This window comes from Populus trichocarpa, chromosome 19 (assembly GCF_000002775.5).
Source record: "Populus trichocarpa isolate Nisqually-1 chromosome 19, P.trichocarpa_v4.1, whole genome shotgun sequence".
NCBI lineage: Eukaryota > Viridiplantae > Streptophyta > Magnoliopsida > Malpighiales > Salicaceae > Populus > Populus trichocarpa.
The window spans coordinates 3,597,876-3,615,588 of NC_037303.2; the positions used below are offsets into that span (position 1 = coordinate 3,597,876).

Sequence of the window (17,713 nt, forward strand, 5' to 3'; positions counted from 1 at the left end):
CATTTAATAATTAATAAATTTATAGAAAATATTATAAATATTGAAAAGAAAAATTAGATTTGATTTGTAGTGTAAAATTAAGAATTAATATTAATATTATTATTGTTGTTATCATCATTAGTAATTTTTTTTAAAAAATTATTATTGCCATCAAAGAAAAACCATAATTTGTTTTGAAAAAAATATAAGAACTTGAACGAATAAGTTAAATATTATTATTATGTTATAAATATTATTAAATTCATTAAAATTATTAAATTTACAATAAATATTATTACTATCGAAAAAAATATTGATTTAATTTTAAGGGTAAAATCAATTGTTATTATTATTATTATTAACTTGAGTCTGACATCCCCTTCCAGACCTAAGAAACTCGGGGCTCGAAAGGTGCATCTGACCCAAGTTGCTTGGGAGGGACAGGAGCGCAGACCCAAGTCCCTTGCGTCTTGCAGCACCACTTGACCCAAGACACTTGGGTCAGGCTTTTGGATCCAAGGCAAGTGGGACCGACGTTCTAACTCAAGTCTAATGGGTTCGGCGTTGCAACCAGACCCACTGCTATTGGGTCTATCATTTAAGATAGGCTCAAAACTCTTGGGTCAGGTGGTGCAGCCAAATCCACTTAAACATGGGTAAGTCTAATATTATTATTAATATTAAAAATATTATTATTTGTATTATAAATATTGGAGCGTCCGGGGAGTGTTGTCTTTACTGTTTGTAAGTAAAAAATTGTGGTTAGCCGTTGGGTCCTACTGCCACCAGGACTCAATGACGTTAGGTCCCGTTGCCAAGAGGACACCATGGCATTGGGTCCTGCTAGACCCATCAACGTTGGGTCCTGCGCTCAGCAACACCCATCAAACAGGATTGCGTCTTGCCCCAAGCAATAACAATAATAACAACAACAACAATAATAAAATATTTATCCAAAGAATTAATATTATATTATACGACAAATATTAAATTAAAAGGGATCAAGATTTTACAATATAATAACAATTTTTTCATTCTCAATTAAAAAATATATTGGCGTGCCCATTGAGAAGCAATACAATCTTTTCACAAGGTCTACTAGTTATTATTAGATTAATGAAGAATAATTTTATCTTTTTGCCTTTTTAAATAACAATAAAATGATTAAATTCCCCTTAAAAGCCAAAATTCTTTAATTTGCATCCATGAGGTTTTTTTTGTCTTTTCATCTTAGTTTTTTTGTTATAATCAAGTTAAACAACTTAGTATTTTAATAAATATAAAATATTATTTAAAAAACAATTGGCATGTAGGTTGTTTTTTCGCTATTCGGACGGCACGTGAAGGGGCTTTTAGGGACCAAACAGTGGCTTTCAGGGTGATATTCGAATCGTCTCGACAACCCCTCCATCCTAGGCGACATGTGTGGCTTGCTGATCTTTGATTTAGTGTCAGTGGTATTTTTGTTTTTTTTTTTCATTACCTTTTTTTCTTTCTCTTCAATTAATGCTCCTAACCCTCCAAGTTTTCAAAACAACCCTTCAATTTTTTTTTTCAGATTTGGTTCATGTTCTTTTGATTATTATTATTTTATTTGAAATAATTTATAAAATTGGATTTTCTTTAATTTTATCATCCTTCAATTTTTTTCATTTGTCAGATTTTGTTCATATTTTTTTTTGTTATTTGTTTTATTGGAGATCATTTTTAAAATTGAATATTTTTTTACGATTTCATCATCCTTCAGTTTTTTCTCCTATAAGATTTGATCCTCATTATTTTTATTGTTATTTTTTCAATTTGGTAAATTTTTTAAATTGATATTTTTTTTTAATTTCATCCTTCAATGTTAAATTGATTGAGAATTGATTTTATTGATTGAGTTTCGGTCTAGGTTTTCTTTCTCCTTTTTCAGTATGATATTGACAACTCATTTTTTATATTTGATTACTGTCAATTTTTTATTCGCTTTTGTAGATGATTTTTTTTTAATAATATTATTAAATTAACTGAGATTATTGAAATCAATCAATTCAACAATTCAGGTCTCAAATTTTTCTTATTTTTTTAAAAACACTAGCGTCGCTTGACAATCTCTTTTTTACATTAGAAATTTTTTTAACCTAACCCGTGGCGTAACGCAAGCCACCTTTCTAGTAATAAATAAAAAGAATATGTTGTTTTACTTTTTTTTACTGTTGCCCAACATACGCAGATGAGTGGCCTTTTTTTTTTTCCATGGTTTGTTATTTGTTTTGGCCCTTATATTGTTTCTTTTTAATTCAATCATTTCACGTTATATTTGGATGAATTAAAGCTTGATAATTCCTTTGGGATCATATGATTCATCACTCTATTTGTGTCCATATACAACTCACTTTTGAATTGATGCTTGGTTTTGTAAAATCAGATTTGATTTTATCGCTTGAAAATTTTAAAATAATAATGATCAAATTTAACATAAAAGCAAGGACCCGACCCTATTTTCTTCTTTTTGTTTGTTTATAGGGCGCAAAAAAGTACACTTTAATCCCTGTATTTTATACCCTTTTCATTTTCCTCTTTTTTATTTGGCTTCTCAATTCTAAATTTTATGTTTTTTACATTTCAATCCCTGAAATTTAAAAAAAAAGAGAAAGTTACAAAAAAATATTAGATGAGAGAGAATGTTGTTGGTTGGACCAAAATGGTTGGTTTTTTTCTATGAAATTTTCTTGATAAAATGAGTGTTATTGAGGTATTTTTAAATTTAATTTCATTGGAAAAGTAGATTGGGTTGAGGATATTTTATTTAATGTTTTGATTTTAAATCAATTTACAGGTACTCCTGTCCCCGTTTGATGGCCTTCATTTTTTTCCGGCTTCTTTCTCCGTTTTTGGGCAGCCTTATTTTTTCAGCCCATTCGAGCTTGGAGGGCAGGCCGTTCGAACCCTATTTTTCTTGAACCGCCATCAGAATTGTTTGAGAATTATTAATGTGTTAAAGGGACATTCGGCATTAAAAGTGGGCCTTATCCCGTGAAGCAACACATGAGAGTTTACATGTTTTTGTTTTCTGTTTTAAAAATATTTTAAAAATAAATTATTTTTTTATTTTAAATTTATATTATCTTTTTTTATTTTTATATCGTTTTCGATATATTGATGTCAAAAATAATTATTTTTTAAAAAATAATATTTTAATATATATATTTTTTTAAAATTACTTTAAAAAATAACCGTCACTATAATGTGAAATTAATTTGAATCAAAATTAATATAATCAAGGTAAAACATACTTTACTTCTGTAGAAAAAAGATTTGAACCAAATTGATCATGTTTTTTACAGTCACCATGCAGCATGATATGATTATATCAACACCCTACAACCGCAAACTCTCGCCAATCAAATGGACAACAGCTGTAAATCATGACTTTGAGTATTTTTGGAAATATGATATACATTTTATTTTCAATTAAGTTTAGTATAATTTTTTATTCCATATAGTCCAAGGCTACTTACGATTAACCAATTAAAAATTCTCAGTAATATTAATATTAACAAGTGCATCAAAGATGTAATTATCAATATTCTCTCAAGAGGCTACAATTACTACGAGCGAACATATAAATTTAATGACGAAGAATATATTTTTGTTATGCTATCTTTCCATACTTTGTATCTAATGTACATTAATTAATTTTATTTTCAGTATTGAGCTTTGGTAGTATTTATCATGCACTTTTTGGACCCGATATTTTTGAAGAATCTTTTCTATTTTTTCATTATGTATGAAAAGATAGAAATAAAGTGATAATAATTTTAGATATTCACTTAATCTTGTTAGGTATAAATGTTTTTCTTCTAGTGTTCAAAGCTCTTTTATTTTGGTGGTGTATATGATACATGGGCTCTGCGAGGAGATGTAAGACAAATTACCAAGTTGACTCTTAGTCAAAGTGTTATTTTTGGTTATTTACTAAAATATCCTTTTGGAGGAGAATGGTGGATTGTTAGTGTGGATGGTTAGGGGGGGGGGGGGGGTTGTTCCTGTGTGATGGATGCGTTTCAAGATGATGTGAATTTTTTTAATCCAAAAAATGTTATTTATGCTTAATAAAATAAATTTTAAAAAAATAAAATAAAAAATAAAAAAGAAGATGCTAATTACAAAAAAAACTAAAGGGAATGAAAAAAGTATTGTTCATTCATTGCACTACAAACTACAATAGTAATCCACAATGTGTTTTTTTTATTAATTTGATCCTTTGGTTTTTTTGTCATTTTGATCCTTTAATTTTTTACAATTTATTCCTTTAAAGTTGTGTTTATTTGAAATTAAGCTTGGTGTTTGCGTGGAATATAAGATCTTAAGGTGTCGAAAAAAGAAATCATTACTCGATGAATGCTTGGTTTGACAAAATCAAATGAAACTTTTTTTATTTGAAGCAACTAGAGCTATGGGGACCAAATTCGAGCAATTGATAAATATTCAATATCTTTTTCTTTAAAGAATCAGAGATTGAAATGCAAGGTCAAGGGAAAGACCAACCCTATATTTTTTGGTAATTAAGTTTTTTTTAATTTAATTCTTTTAAATTGAGTTTATTTGGGATTAAACTTAATAATTTTTTTGGGTTGGCTAGAAATTGAGATCTCGATATGTCGAGGAAATATTCAAACATATAATTAATGTTTAATTTTGCAAATAAAATTCAATTTTATTAATCTAAAAGAATTGAGGCTCAAGGGACCATATTTGAATCTGAAACAAGAACAGGGACTAGGGTAAGTAGTGACAAAGAAATTTTAAAAGTACAGTAATCCATCAAATATTACTTAGCATGGAAGATCACACATGCAGATCCATGTATAGAACCAGACTACTTTAATATTGTAAATGTCCAACAAATTCTTCTGAATTTTTTGGATTTTTCTCTTACGGGAATGATGGGCAGCGGCTTAGAACTATGGCCGAAGAGAAGAGATAATGAAGGTGCAAAGTTCGTAAGCAAAGGCAATACAGTCCAACTCCAACCACTCACCAAAAGACCCAGCCCACGAAATTAAAATAAAACTAAAAGGTTGCAATGCTGAAAGAAAAGGGTAATTGAATTTAAATAATAATAATAATAAAAGAGAGAGGCTACGCAGTGTTAAGGCAACTTCTGTTTTTTGGTGGTTTGATAGAGATTTATGGAGACATGCCATTAATAAAAAAGCTTGGTTTGATCATTTTCCATGCAATGCGCAGCGCACGGTGGTGGATGATTGTCTTTGTCTTTCATTCTCCTTTGATAAAGTTGTCTCCTTGAGTTATCAATCATAATCGCAGTCATTAAGAGAAGGTAGACAGACAACATTGGCGGTATCAAAAATGAAAGATGAAAGCAAGTCCTATGATTTTTTTTTTTTTGAATTTCCACCTTTCAATTTGAGATATTTGTCGTCATTCACTTTTGGGTTATTATTTTAAATAATTGAATGTGTTTATATATATATATATATATATATATATATATATATATATATATATATATATTATCCTTTTTTTTTTTTGACGGATCAATAATTTTTTTTAATGTCAAAAATAATATATAGAGTATAGAAAATATTTTAAGTATCTTGGGTCTGGCGGTCATACCTTGATTCAACACTACAACAACTTTTAAAATGAAAATGAAAAAAACAATGCCCCATACTCCTCTAAACATTTACAATGTGGTTCATAATATAAATACTTTATGTTTATAGTATGGTTTTTTTTTTATTTTTTCTATAAAAAATATTAAAACTATCCTTGAAGTATCTTAAATAATGTTTTATAAAAAACAATTTAAACTACCTTTGAAGTATCCTAAACGAAAATGCTAAAATTGTTTTTTTATAATTTTTTCTATTTTTTTTATAAAAAATTAAACTACTCTTGGACTATTCTAAACAGAAATCTTAATTATTTTTTTTTATTTTTTTTATTTTCTATAAAAAAATATTTAAATTACCCTTCAAGTATCACAAACAGAAATGCTAAATGTTTTTTTTATAATTTGTTTTATGTTTTCTATAAAATAATATTAAAACTATCATAGAAGTATCATAAATAATTTATTTATAAATATTTTTTATTTTTTATAAAAAAACATTTAAACTACCATTGAAGTATCCTAAACAAAAATCCTAATTATTTTTTATAAGAAAATATTTAAACTACACTTGAAGTATCATAAATAGAAATGCTAATTGATTTTTGTTTTATAAGTTTTTATATTTTTTCTATAAAAAATATTAAAACTACCCTTGAAGTATCATAAATAATATTTTTATAATTGTTTTCTATTTTTTATATAAAAAAAACATTTAAATTACCCTTGAAGTATCCTAAATAACTTTTTTTTTATAAATTTTTTTCTATTTTTTATTAAAAAAATATTTAAACTACCCTTGAGGTATTATAAATAAAAATGCTAATTAATTTTTTTATATTGTTTTTATTTTTTCTATAAAAAAACATTAAAACTACCCTTGAATTATCCTAAATAAGTTTTTATATAAATGTTTTCTATTTTTTTTTTATAAAAAAACATTTAAACTACTCTTGAAGTATCCTAAACAGAAATGTTAATTAATTGTTTTTATAGTTTTTTTTATTTTTTTTAAAAATATTTAAACTACACTTGAAGTATTCTAAATAATTGTTTTTATACATTTTTTGTATTTTTTTATATAAAAACATTAAATTATCTTTAAAGTATTCTAAATAGAAATCATAATTAATATTTTTTATAAATTATTTTTACTTTGTTTTCTTAAAAAATAGGTTTGGCGGCCATACAGATACAAGAGCCTTGACTTTAGCTGCCTTACCAGACCCAAAAGCCATGGGCCTGGTGGTCAAGCTAAATCCAATAACGTTTGGTATGGTGGCCATGCCTGACTCAATATGCTTGGTTCAGGTGGTCATGTTGTTACCCAACCCGCTATAGTAGCTTTTGGAATAAAAAAATGAAAAAGACAGAAATGCTAAATAAGTTTTTTTTATAAATTTTTATATAAAAAAATTATCCTTGAAGTATCCTAAACTGAAATTTTAATTAATTGTTTTTTAAATTTTATTATTTTTTATAAAAAAACATTTAAACTACCAATATCAATAACAGAAATGCTAATTAATGTTTTTTATAATTATTTTATTTTTCTACAAAAAAAACATTAAAACTTGAAGTATCCTAAAAAAAACTAATTAATTTTTTTATTTAAATTACATGTACTTAGTAATCAAACAAATAATTTCATTAACTAACATTTCATCAATTATTAGTTAATGTTATAAAATAAAATTAAAAAAAGTAATTAAGTATTTTTATTTATTTGTTGTATTGCATTTAGTTTATGCATTTTTTTTTAATGATGTTCATAATATTTATCAAGATTTAAAAAAAATATGAAAACAATTGTTCTTTTAATTATATCATAATCAATCATTTCATTAAGTAGAATTCAATTTTTTAAAATAACAGTTTTTAAAACAAATGTATATTTGAGAACACGAACAACAACAAAAAAAATCAATAAGTTTTGAAAAAAATATATTGAAATCTCGTGGTTGACAACAAAATTAGATGAAAGGAGTAAAAAGTCTAATCATGAGTTTTACATGTATTTATATCTCATATATTTGTGGATCTATGTTCTTGACTGATACAAATTCAAAAACTATGGTGTCCTAGAAATTCTACTAAAATAGATAAGAAAATCATACAAGAAATCATAATAATACAACTAAAACATGTCCCATAAATTCTCCCTCACAAAAAAAAAACAATTAAGTTTTGAAAATTAAAAAAAAAACGAAAAAAGAAGATGAAGGAGATTGACCTTGAAATCTTCTCCTTGTTGGTGTGGAGGACCTCGCTGAAGTGTTTCTAGAATAGATTGAGAATGAAAAAAAAAACTAATTAACATAACAAAACATGGCAAAAAAATAAAAAAAGAGGAAGAAGAAGGAGACTTACCTATAGCCAATGCTAATCTTATAATCTATTCTTGGTTATCCAACGTGGATACTATTAGCCGAAGTTAATCTCATTATTCATTCTCGGTTATTCAACATGGATACCGTTAGCCAAAGTTAATCTCATCATTCATTCCCGGTTCTTCAACGTGAATACTATTAGCCAAAACTAATCTCATCATTCATTGCAATTCATGAATAATTTAAACAATTGAATTCGGGTAGCAGTATTATGCAAGAATACTTCAAAAAATTAATAAAATTAGATGAAGGTGGAAATTACCTATCTGCTTCTCCTTTAGTATGTCCTCGCCCAGTCGAAGATTCAATGTTGGTTGCACTTCCTGACACACAATGACCATTACTCGGTATATTTTTATCTAGGCATCATCAAAGATCTTTCACAAACATATATATGTACACATATATATTCATACAAACATCTCCTGTGTTTGTGCATTTGCATAGCAATAATGTTATAATAAGACATTCGTTCCTAAATTTAATGAAGGTCATCTACAGAAATTAAGTCATTATAGCATTGAAAATCATCAACGAAAACTAAGTCACTTTGACACTAAAAATCGTCAGTGAAAACTGAGTTGTTTTAACATTGAAAATCACCAACGAAAACTAAGTTATTCTGACACTGAAAATCATCAACGAGAACTGATTCACTTTGACACTGAAAATCGTCAATAAAAATTGAGTCACTCTAACACTGAAAATTATCAACGAAAACTGAGTCATTACGATATTTCTTTTCCCAAGTTCATACATAAAGTCAATACCAAGTTTTCTTCCTAAAGATTATACCTCAACCTAGTTATGCACATAGACCACAACACAATTCACCTCCAAGAGTTTATGAAGCAAGGATAACTTGTAATGTCTCCATTCCATTATAATAATACTCAATCATCAAACATTGTAAAGAAGATCTATTAATCATTATTATCTTCATGAAAGTTTTTCTTTCCTATTTTCTTCTAAGATAGCCGAAGCCTATGTCACTTCCCTATCGAGCATACTTTGTGTTCTTCATATGATATCATCAAATTCTCATCTATTATAACATGACATAAGGTGTTCTATGCATTTCAATTTATGAAGTTTTACCAAACATGTTCAAGAATCATATTCATTTCCATAATCTCATCAAGTTCATTACAATGTTGTCAAGTAATATACAATTAAGTTCAAACATGCACATTTTCAAGGATTTTCCTACCTAAGCTTTCATGGGGCCAAAACGTGGGGCATTGATATCAAGTGTTTATTTTATCATTCTCAATCATATCATTCCAAATAATAAAACACAATCTAATAACTATTTTCACATTATATATGAGTTCAATTTCTACCATTTAGTTTGTTTCTCTAAGGATGTTCATCATATAAAGATTTCCTCTTAACCAAAACACAATATTTTCCTTCCTTCTAGTTTACTCACGTAAATTATTACTTCCATTATAAACATGTTTATGTTATCATGCATTAATCATATATCAATCCTCTAAGTTCATAATCAAGCAAGTTCTACAACTCATGATGCAAAATAAGGGTATTAGCATTTGTTAAAATTCTATTTTAGCCTAAGCATTTTATCCTAAGTGCTTGTCAAGGTTACAATTAAAACATTGTATCATCCCATTCTATCCTCTTTTCATCTATTCAATAAACCGGTCTTAGCTAGGGTTTTTTTTTTAATATGCATCATTTTTTTTTGTTATAGAATCTGAAATTATACTCTTCTCATCCTAATTTTTCAATCTCTTCATTTAATTTTTCGCAATCAAGGGTGCAAGAACCCTAGGTCACCTTATATGTGGTTTCCTTCTCATTTTACCTCATAATCTCAAAACAACAAATATAAAAATAGGGTTACCCTTACCACATGATTTTGGATAGAATTTAAGCCATGTTTTGGTGGTTTTTTTTCTTTCCTCTCGGTTTTCTTCCCTTTCTCTCTTCAATGTTTTCGGTGTCTCTTCAAAGCCAGGAGTGGACATGCATGTCATAGAAGGGACAATGCCCTCTTAATTATTTTTCAAAAATTAATATTAGTTTATGAGTTTACTTAATTTCTACCTTTTTTAGACATATTTTATGCTTCATATTTTTTTGAAATTTGTCCACCAATATCTGACATATTCGCTATGATATAACATCTTCTTCTTGTTTTTATTTTTTTGGTATATTGCATGCAAAATTATTATTTAAATGTACCATTTTCTGACTTGATTTTCAATATGAAAATATCAAAGGTAGTATTTCCTATAATTAATTAATTTGTACCTACCACCTCTTTACCTATGGATCCGGTGTGCAGCCTAGCCTAAAGCAACAAATCATTTGAGATATTAGTATCTGTCTAAGGGAATCAATGGATAGCAAGTCACAACTTGTTTTTGCGCATTAACCTATATTTTTTTAATCGATGTTTTTTAAAAATAATTTCAGATAATCTAAATTATTTTAAAATATTTTTAATTGTAAAATATTTTAAAAAACACATAATTAAAACCCAATCCATCTAGGTGGTGGCCAAGTGTTAAGAGTTTGGGACCAAGAGGTTTGCTCCCTCTGTGGTTTCAGGTTCGAGCCCTATGGTTGCTCATATGATGGCCACTGAAGGCTTACATGATCGTTAACTTCAGGGCCCGTGGGATTAGTTGAGGTGCGCGCAAGCTGGTCCGGACACCTACGTTAAACTAAAGAAAAAAAAAACCCAATCAATCTTTTACACACACACACATATATATATATATATATATATATATATATATATATATATATATATATATATATATATATATATCTTGAAACCTATTTTTTTTAAAAAAAAAACAAATAAAAAACTAAGAATCTAGAAAGTAGAAAGATAAATATACATGGAGACAAATTATTGTACGTGCATGTAGGGACATGAACTTTATGTATGTTTGGCCATACAGAGGAATTAAAGCGCCTAAAAAAACAGGTCGAAAAACAACTGAATTAAATTTCAAACCATAATGTGCAGTAGTTGTTGAACTACCAAGCATATTTAACGTAAGCAACAAGCACAATGTCAGAGCGTATTTAACCTAGCTAGCATCTCATCAACCTTGATTGAAGCTCATACATATGAACATTGGGTAATAGAATTTTCAAACCCTAAACTTCTAAACTATATGTGTTTTTTTTCCTGGCCCTTCCTTCCTTTAAAAGGATGGGGAACTAAAAAAATAAAAATAAAAATAAAAAATTAATGCCCATAGGGTTATTTTGGGTCCAGTACTGTTTCCATATTTATGCCTCCATTTCTGCAATCAATTCCACCGCCACTTCTTGTTATTAATTCTGTATCATAGCTGGAATTTACTCAATCTTTTTCCTTTTGAAAACAATTTGAGAAAAAAATGTTTATTCCCTCTATTTCACTAAAAACAAATATCATCTCTCAAAAAAGCGTTTTTTTTAAAATTAAATTATTTTTTATTTTTTTCTTTACTTCAATTTATTTTTTTATTTTTTTTTAAATTATTGAATTAAAAATAAAAAATTATTTCCATATATTTTTAAACAATAATACTTCAAAAATCAGCTGAAACAACTTTAGATTACAGACAGGAATTTATAAGCCGTTAAGGTAGATAGTGAGGGTAGAATCATAGCCCTTATTGGTCAAAACGAAGATTTATTATTGAACAGAATACAAAATGGAAGAACAAGAGGAGAAGGATTCGAGGACTGTACAATATTTATCAGCACCAGAAAAATGGAGGCTGCAATTATTGCCGTAAAACCTGGTCGTCGCCGTCCATATTCAAGGAATGAAAACACTCGCAATTTATAACCCAAAAATAATAAGAAAATGGTAAAGTCATTCTTGATTAATAAGTAATGATTTACACATAACTTGAATGAAGAAAAAAACGTAGAGAAAGGCTTTATTCTATTTTATGCATAGGTCGGAATTTTTAATAACTTTTATTTTGCCGAAAATTCTGTAAAAAATAACTAATGAAATATATTCTATTAAATATTATCAATAAAATATTTTTTATTAATAATTTCATTGTTATTTATGAATTTTCTAGCAGTGATTACTACTCTTTTGGATGTCATTGATTAAATTTTGATATTTATAAAATATAGTTATGATATTTATAAAATATTTTTTTATTAAATTTTGATATAAGTAGTGGTTCATTGCTAATAAATTATAGTTTAATTGATAGTAATGTTTTTCTTTTTTTTAAAAAAATCTTTAATTTGAATATATTTTGTAAAAAAAATTCCATATTAAATACAGTAACACTCGTCTAAGATATTTTGGATAAAGTGAACAAAAAAAAAATCTTTAATAAATTATTTTTGATATTAGTGCATTAAAATGATCTAAAAACATAAAAAAAATTTAATTTAAAACGAAAAAAAATAAAAAAATTTTAATTTTTTTCAAAAATACTTTTAAATAATTTTACTAGAAAACATAAAAACAAACATGTATACGTTGAGTTAAAAGAAACGGTTGGTTTTAAGTTGAGGCCGAAGTCTTCATTTACAGTTTGAAGCTGTAGATTTTGAACAATTAGTTTAATAACAAGATATCATCTATTATATACAAAAAGCCACTAATTACATCTCAATATTAAATTCATATGCGAAGCTATCATTCTGAATTGAAAATATATTTTTTATTTAAGTGCATACCAGCATAGAGTAATTAGTATATATTACTAGAAAATTGATAAATATAAATAAAAAAATCAACAAAATTTTTTCATTAGAATATTACGATGAACTTTTCTAACTATAAATCTATCAGTGATTTTACTATTGGTAAATTCATTAACAGAACATGAATCACCAACGATAAATTTTCTGAAGAATAGTAATCGTTTGTAAGCCCGTCAGTAAAAAATTGTGCCGACAGATACAATATCTAACTATAAATAAAATATTTTTTCATTAAATTAAAAATTTATGGTAGTGTTAACTTTTGTTTTGATTTGTTGATTTTCTATTCTCTAGATGACCAGCTTAATAAACTTCATCAACTTTCATTAAAAAAATCCATGTAAGATCAAATCATTTATACTATTGTTTTCATAAAAACATATTTCTTGCAATTTTGGAAATTTGTTTTTTTTGAATATATACACTTTATGATCATGAGAAATCAAATCATTCTGACTGCTAACCATGTCTTTTAATTATAGTGATAAAGGGATCATTTTTGTTACCGATTTTTTTTTTAATATAAATATTAAAATTAATTTATGCATATTTCAATTAATTTTACAGGTTTTAAAATTAAAAATCATGTAAGTTTCTAGTGGTTTTAAAATTTATAAAATTTAAATTAATAATTTTTTAAAAATAAATTCAAAGTAATTGAATATTATCCTCTGAACATGTTATTGTCTGCATTCATCGTCTCAAAGGCTTCAAGCAAATAAGATTGGCCTAGTACTAGATATTCCCAGTCATTTCATTGAGATATATTGAGAAATGTGAGAAAGCAGACGAAAGTCATCGGCATTAAGCTGTTTCCACCTAACAAAAAATCAAATGGTAGAAATTAGAATGGAAGTTCTATTTCTAATTATTTGTAGGTGTTTAATTGAAGGAAATGAAATAGAAATGGAAATGAAAAGGGAGAATGTAAATAAAAAATTTAACATAGCATAACCTCAATTAATTAAATAATATCTTTGTTCGATCTGATTTAAATTTGAAGTTTAAATAATATCTTAATTAAATAATATTTAGCTTAATTAATAAATTTTCATGTTCCTAAAAATATTAATTTATAGAAATTTAATTGTAGTTTCATTTTCATTGGGGCAAGTGAAAAACAAAAACAAGAAATATAAATATTTTTTTTAAAATATTATATTATATTTCTTTTCATTGAATATTAACTACTTAATTCTTCCAGCATAATTGTATTAATTATTGCCATCTCTACTACTTTTTGGTTGAGAAAAATATATGTTATTATTATTATTATTATTATTATTATTATTATTATTATTATTATTATTATTATTGTTATTGTATCACCGTTCTTTCAATATCTTCATAACTTTTCTTCTTATATTATCATTAATTACTATTATTTTTAATATTATTATTGTTATTACTATAATATCACCATATATTTCTCTTCTATTTTTATCAATGTCGTCACAATAATAACTTTTATTATTTTCAATTTAACCACTATTTAATCTCCATGCATTTTCATCTTAAAATTAATTAATGAAGTACTAAAATTATTAAATTTTCAGAATTCCGACCTGTGAATTCATTGGAGTGCAGAATCAACTCTTTAATTTATTACAAGGAAGAGTTTACATAATTGGAAAGTTTGTATTCAATATTCTCAGTTATACAAGTTCTGATCACCGCTGCCTTAAGTGCTTCTGGTACGAGCTATAGTAATTTTGCACGGTCTCGTCAAGGAGATCATCTGTGTTATTTCTCATTTGTTTTTTTTTTTTTTATTATTACGGGACACTGAAAATCTCTGCTAAAAGATGGAATTCGGCTTTTGAACTGCGTTGGAGGTAAAGTGTGATCTTGTGGCAAGGCATGCAACACACAACTACCAGTACTGGATTGCTTTACTTACAGTGGGCCTATTTTTAATCCACTGACAGTAACCCTTAGCTATATAAGTGCTTCAATATTCTTCGATCCATGCATCAAGAAATTGTTCTCCCACATTAGCTATCTACCTGGCTACTTGTAAGATTTTCTTCCAAACTATCGCAATGGCTGGCTCAGCAACTATGACCATTTCCACACTGATAGGTCTAGTGGTGGCAATGGCAACTACTTTTGTTCCACAAGCAGAAGCCAGGGCTTTCTTTGTGTTTGGAGATTCACTGGTTGATAATGGCAATAACAATTATCTAGCCACCACGGCACGAGCAGACTCACCACCTTACGGCATCGATTATCCAACCCGTCGACCGACCGGCCGATTCTCTAATGGCTTAAGCATTCCTGATTTTATCAGTTAGGTTTATTTGTCCTATTTTTGCAGACAAGTACCTTTCAATGTTGTGCACATAGTTATGTGACATGTTTTTGGTTAAGCCTAACATCTTACATGTGCTATATAGGTCAACAACTTGGCTCGGAATTCACACTGCCTTACCTAAGTCCCGAGCTAACTGGACAGAGGCTACTTGTTGGTGCCAATTTTGCTTCAGCTGGAATTGGAATCCTCAATGACACTGGAATTCAGTTTGTAAGTGTGATTCTTTTACCATTTCACCTATCCTATCACAATTTAAAATACCGAATTATTATATCGAATAGTTACTTTATCTTATAAAATATGAATATTATCAAATCTAATACGAAACCCAATACAAAATATATATATATTAATCCTCATTTGTATGATATACCAACTTTAACGGGCATGCAGTAATGAATCCTAATAGAAAAAGAACCTACAAATTCCAATATAAGCTGAAAATGGTATGACTTGAAGTGATGCATTTTTCAGCTGAACATAATTAGAATGTACAAACAATTGGAGTACTTCGAGCAATACCAGAGGCGTGTGACAGCTCTCGTCGGAGCTCAGCAAACTCAGCAACTTGTAAATGGAGCACTGACCCTCATTACAGTCGGCGGGAATGATTTCGTTAACAACTACTACTTGGTGCCTTTCTCAGCAAGGTCACGCCAATTCCGGCTCCCTGATTACGTGAGATATCTCATCTCCGAGTACAGGAAGATTCTAATGGTAACTTTCTTCTACATTACTTCACATGTTTCCGTGTCCAGCATGCAAATTTGTCCATCATCTCCGAGTACACGAGACCTAGCCGCCATTGACATTAATTTAAGCATTAAAATATTAGAACACTTTTACACGATTTCACATCAATTAATTTTATTTTATTGCATTTTTTAATTTGATATTATCTTATCTCAAAATATTGTTTAGCGACTGTATGATCTCGGAGCACGTCGAGTTCTCGTAACCGGGACAGGTCCAATGGGTTGTGTGCCGGCAGAACTGGCGCAGAGGAGCCCGAATGGGCAGTGCTCGGCCGAGCTACAGCGAGCAGCTTCCTTGTACAACCCTCAACTCACTCAAATGCTTGGACAACTCAACGATCAATATGGCGCGGATATCTTTATTGCTGCTAACACAAGGCAAATGACAGCTGATTTTGTTTACAATCCTCAAGCATATGGTAAGCTAGTTCAAGTTAATTATTTTTATTTTTTAAAAACCCAACAAATTTATTGGATGCTTGCACTCACTAAGATAATTAGTGCTTATACATATGTTACAATAAAAATAAATAAATAAAAAAGATTATGATGGATTTTGATTTGAGGTTGACGCTACTTGTCTCTAATCATGTCTCTTAGTTACATCACACATGAAAAATGACTTGGGGGATAGCCTACACTCAGAGAGATGATCAAATTGCATTTATTAAGAAAGCTACCCTCTGTGACACTATATATATATATATATATATATATATATATATATTAATGAACTTCTAATATGCACATGAAGCACACAAAAAGCCCAAAATAAAATCAAAAAGTTTTTTCTAACGCAAATATTATTGCTGCTAATATGCAGGATTCGTGACATCAAAGATAGCATGTTGTGGTCAAGGACCATACAATGGTCTAGGGCTATGCACACCAGCTTCAAACTTGTGCCCTAACCGTGACCTCTACGCATTTTGGGACCCATTCCACCCATCGGAAAGGGCAAACGGTATTGTTGTTCAGCAGATTCTCAACGGAGACGCTACCTATATGCACCCCATGAATCTGAGCACCATCCTGGCCTTGGACTCGAGGACCTAGAGAAGAGAATCAAGAGGCACCTCCTTTTCAAAACTTCGTTTCCATTATCCTACCATATTATGTCATAATTTATGTTGTTAATTTGCAGTGGTTTCCAAGGGAAATGTATGGTGTTATATTGTTTTAAGTGTCTTGAAATTGGGATTTTATCAGAATGATTAAATTAATGTTGCCATGTATTTTTTAGACCTTTTTTTTTCTGATGATAATGTATTTTGATTATAAGTAAGCATTTCGGCCTGTTGATGGTGATTTCCTTCATGTCTCTGCGCTTTTTCAATTTTTCATTTATTTTTATGTTTTAAAAGTGTTTTTTTTTTTAAAAAAAATTTTTTTTTATTTTTTTTATGTTTTTTAATATGTTAATATTAAAAATAAATTTAAAAAATAAAAATAAATTATTTTAATATAATTTCAAGTGCAAAATATTATAAAAAAAAACTAAATTTCATAGTACATAAAGCTGTAATTATCTGATCTTCACTGGGCTTTGGGCTTCCTTCATTATATAGCAAGGGTTCATTGACCTATCACTCAACTGAAAAAGTATTGCCCAGAATTCTTTACATTATATGATCAGCCGCATAGATACAGTGATATAGATTTTAAATTAGTTGATGTGCTGCGCTAAACTAAGTGTATGATTTAAATAAATACTAAGATTTAAAAAAAAATTCAGCATTATGGATATGTTTTATGATATTATAAAATTTGTTAATAAAAAAAATAATATATGCGCTTACTATATTTAATAAAAATAATAATTAATGCATGTTCTTAATATATTTAATTATATTAACTGGTAAATTATAACAAACTTATGAATACTAATTAAACTAAAAAGGAAAGTTTATTTTTCTAGCTAAAAGCAAAAGAAAAATAAAAACAC

The 17,713-nt window shown here is 28.0% G+C and overlaps 1 protein-coding gene across 1 annotated transcript; it reads left to right on the forward strand.

Annotated features, from left to right (window-relative positions):
• The first annotated feature begins 14,658 nt into the window (after window positions 1–14,658).
• On the forward strand, window positions 14,659–17,085 carry LOC7487210 (GDSL esterase/lipase At5g33370). The gene is made up of 5 exons (XM_002325324.4): window positions 14,659–14,988; window positions 15,096–15,223; window positions 15,488–15,730; window positions 15,935–16,187; window positions 16,592–17,085. Exons 1-5 carry the CDS (start codon window positions 14,742–14,744, stop codon window positions 16,822–16,824), a joined length of 1,104 nt encoding a protein of 367 aa, XP_002325360.2. The 5' UTR covers window positions 14,659–14,741; the 3' UTR covers window positions 16,825–17,085.
• Window positions 17,086–17,713: the final 628 nt, after the last annotated feature.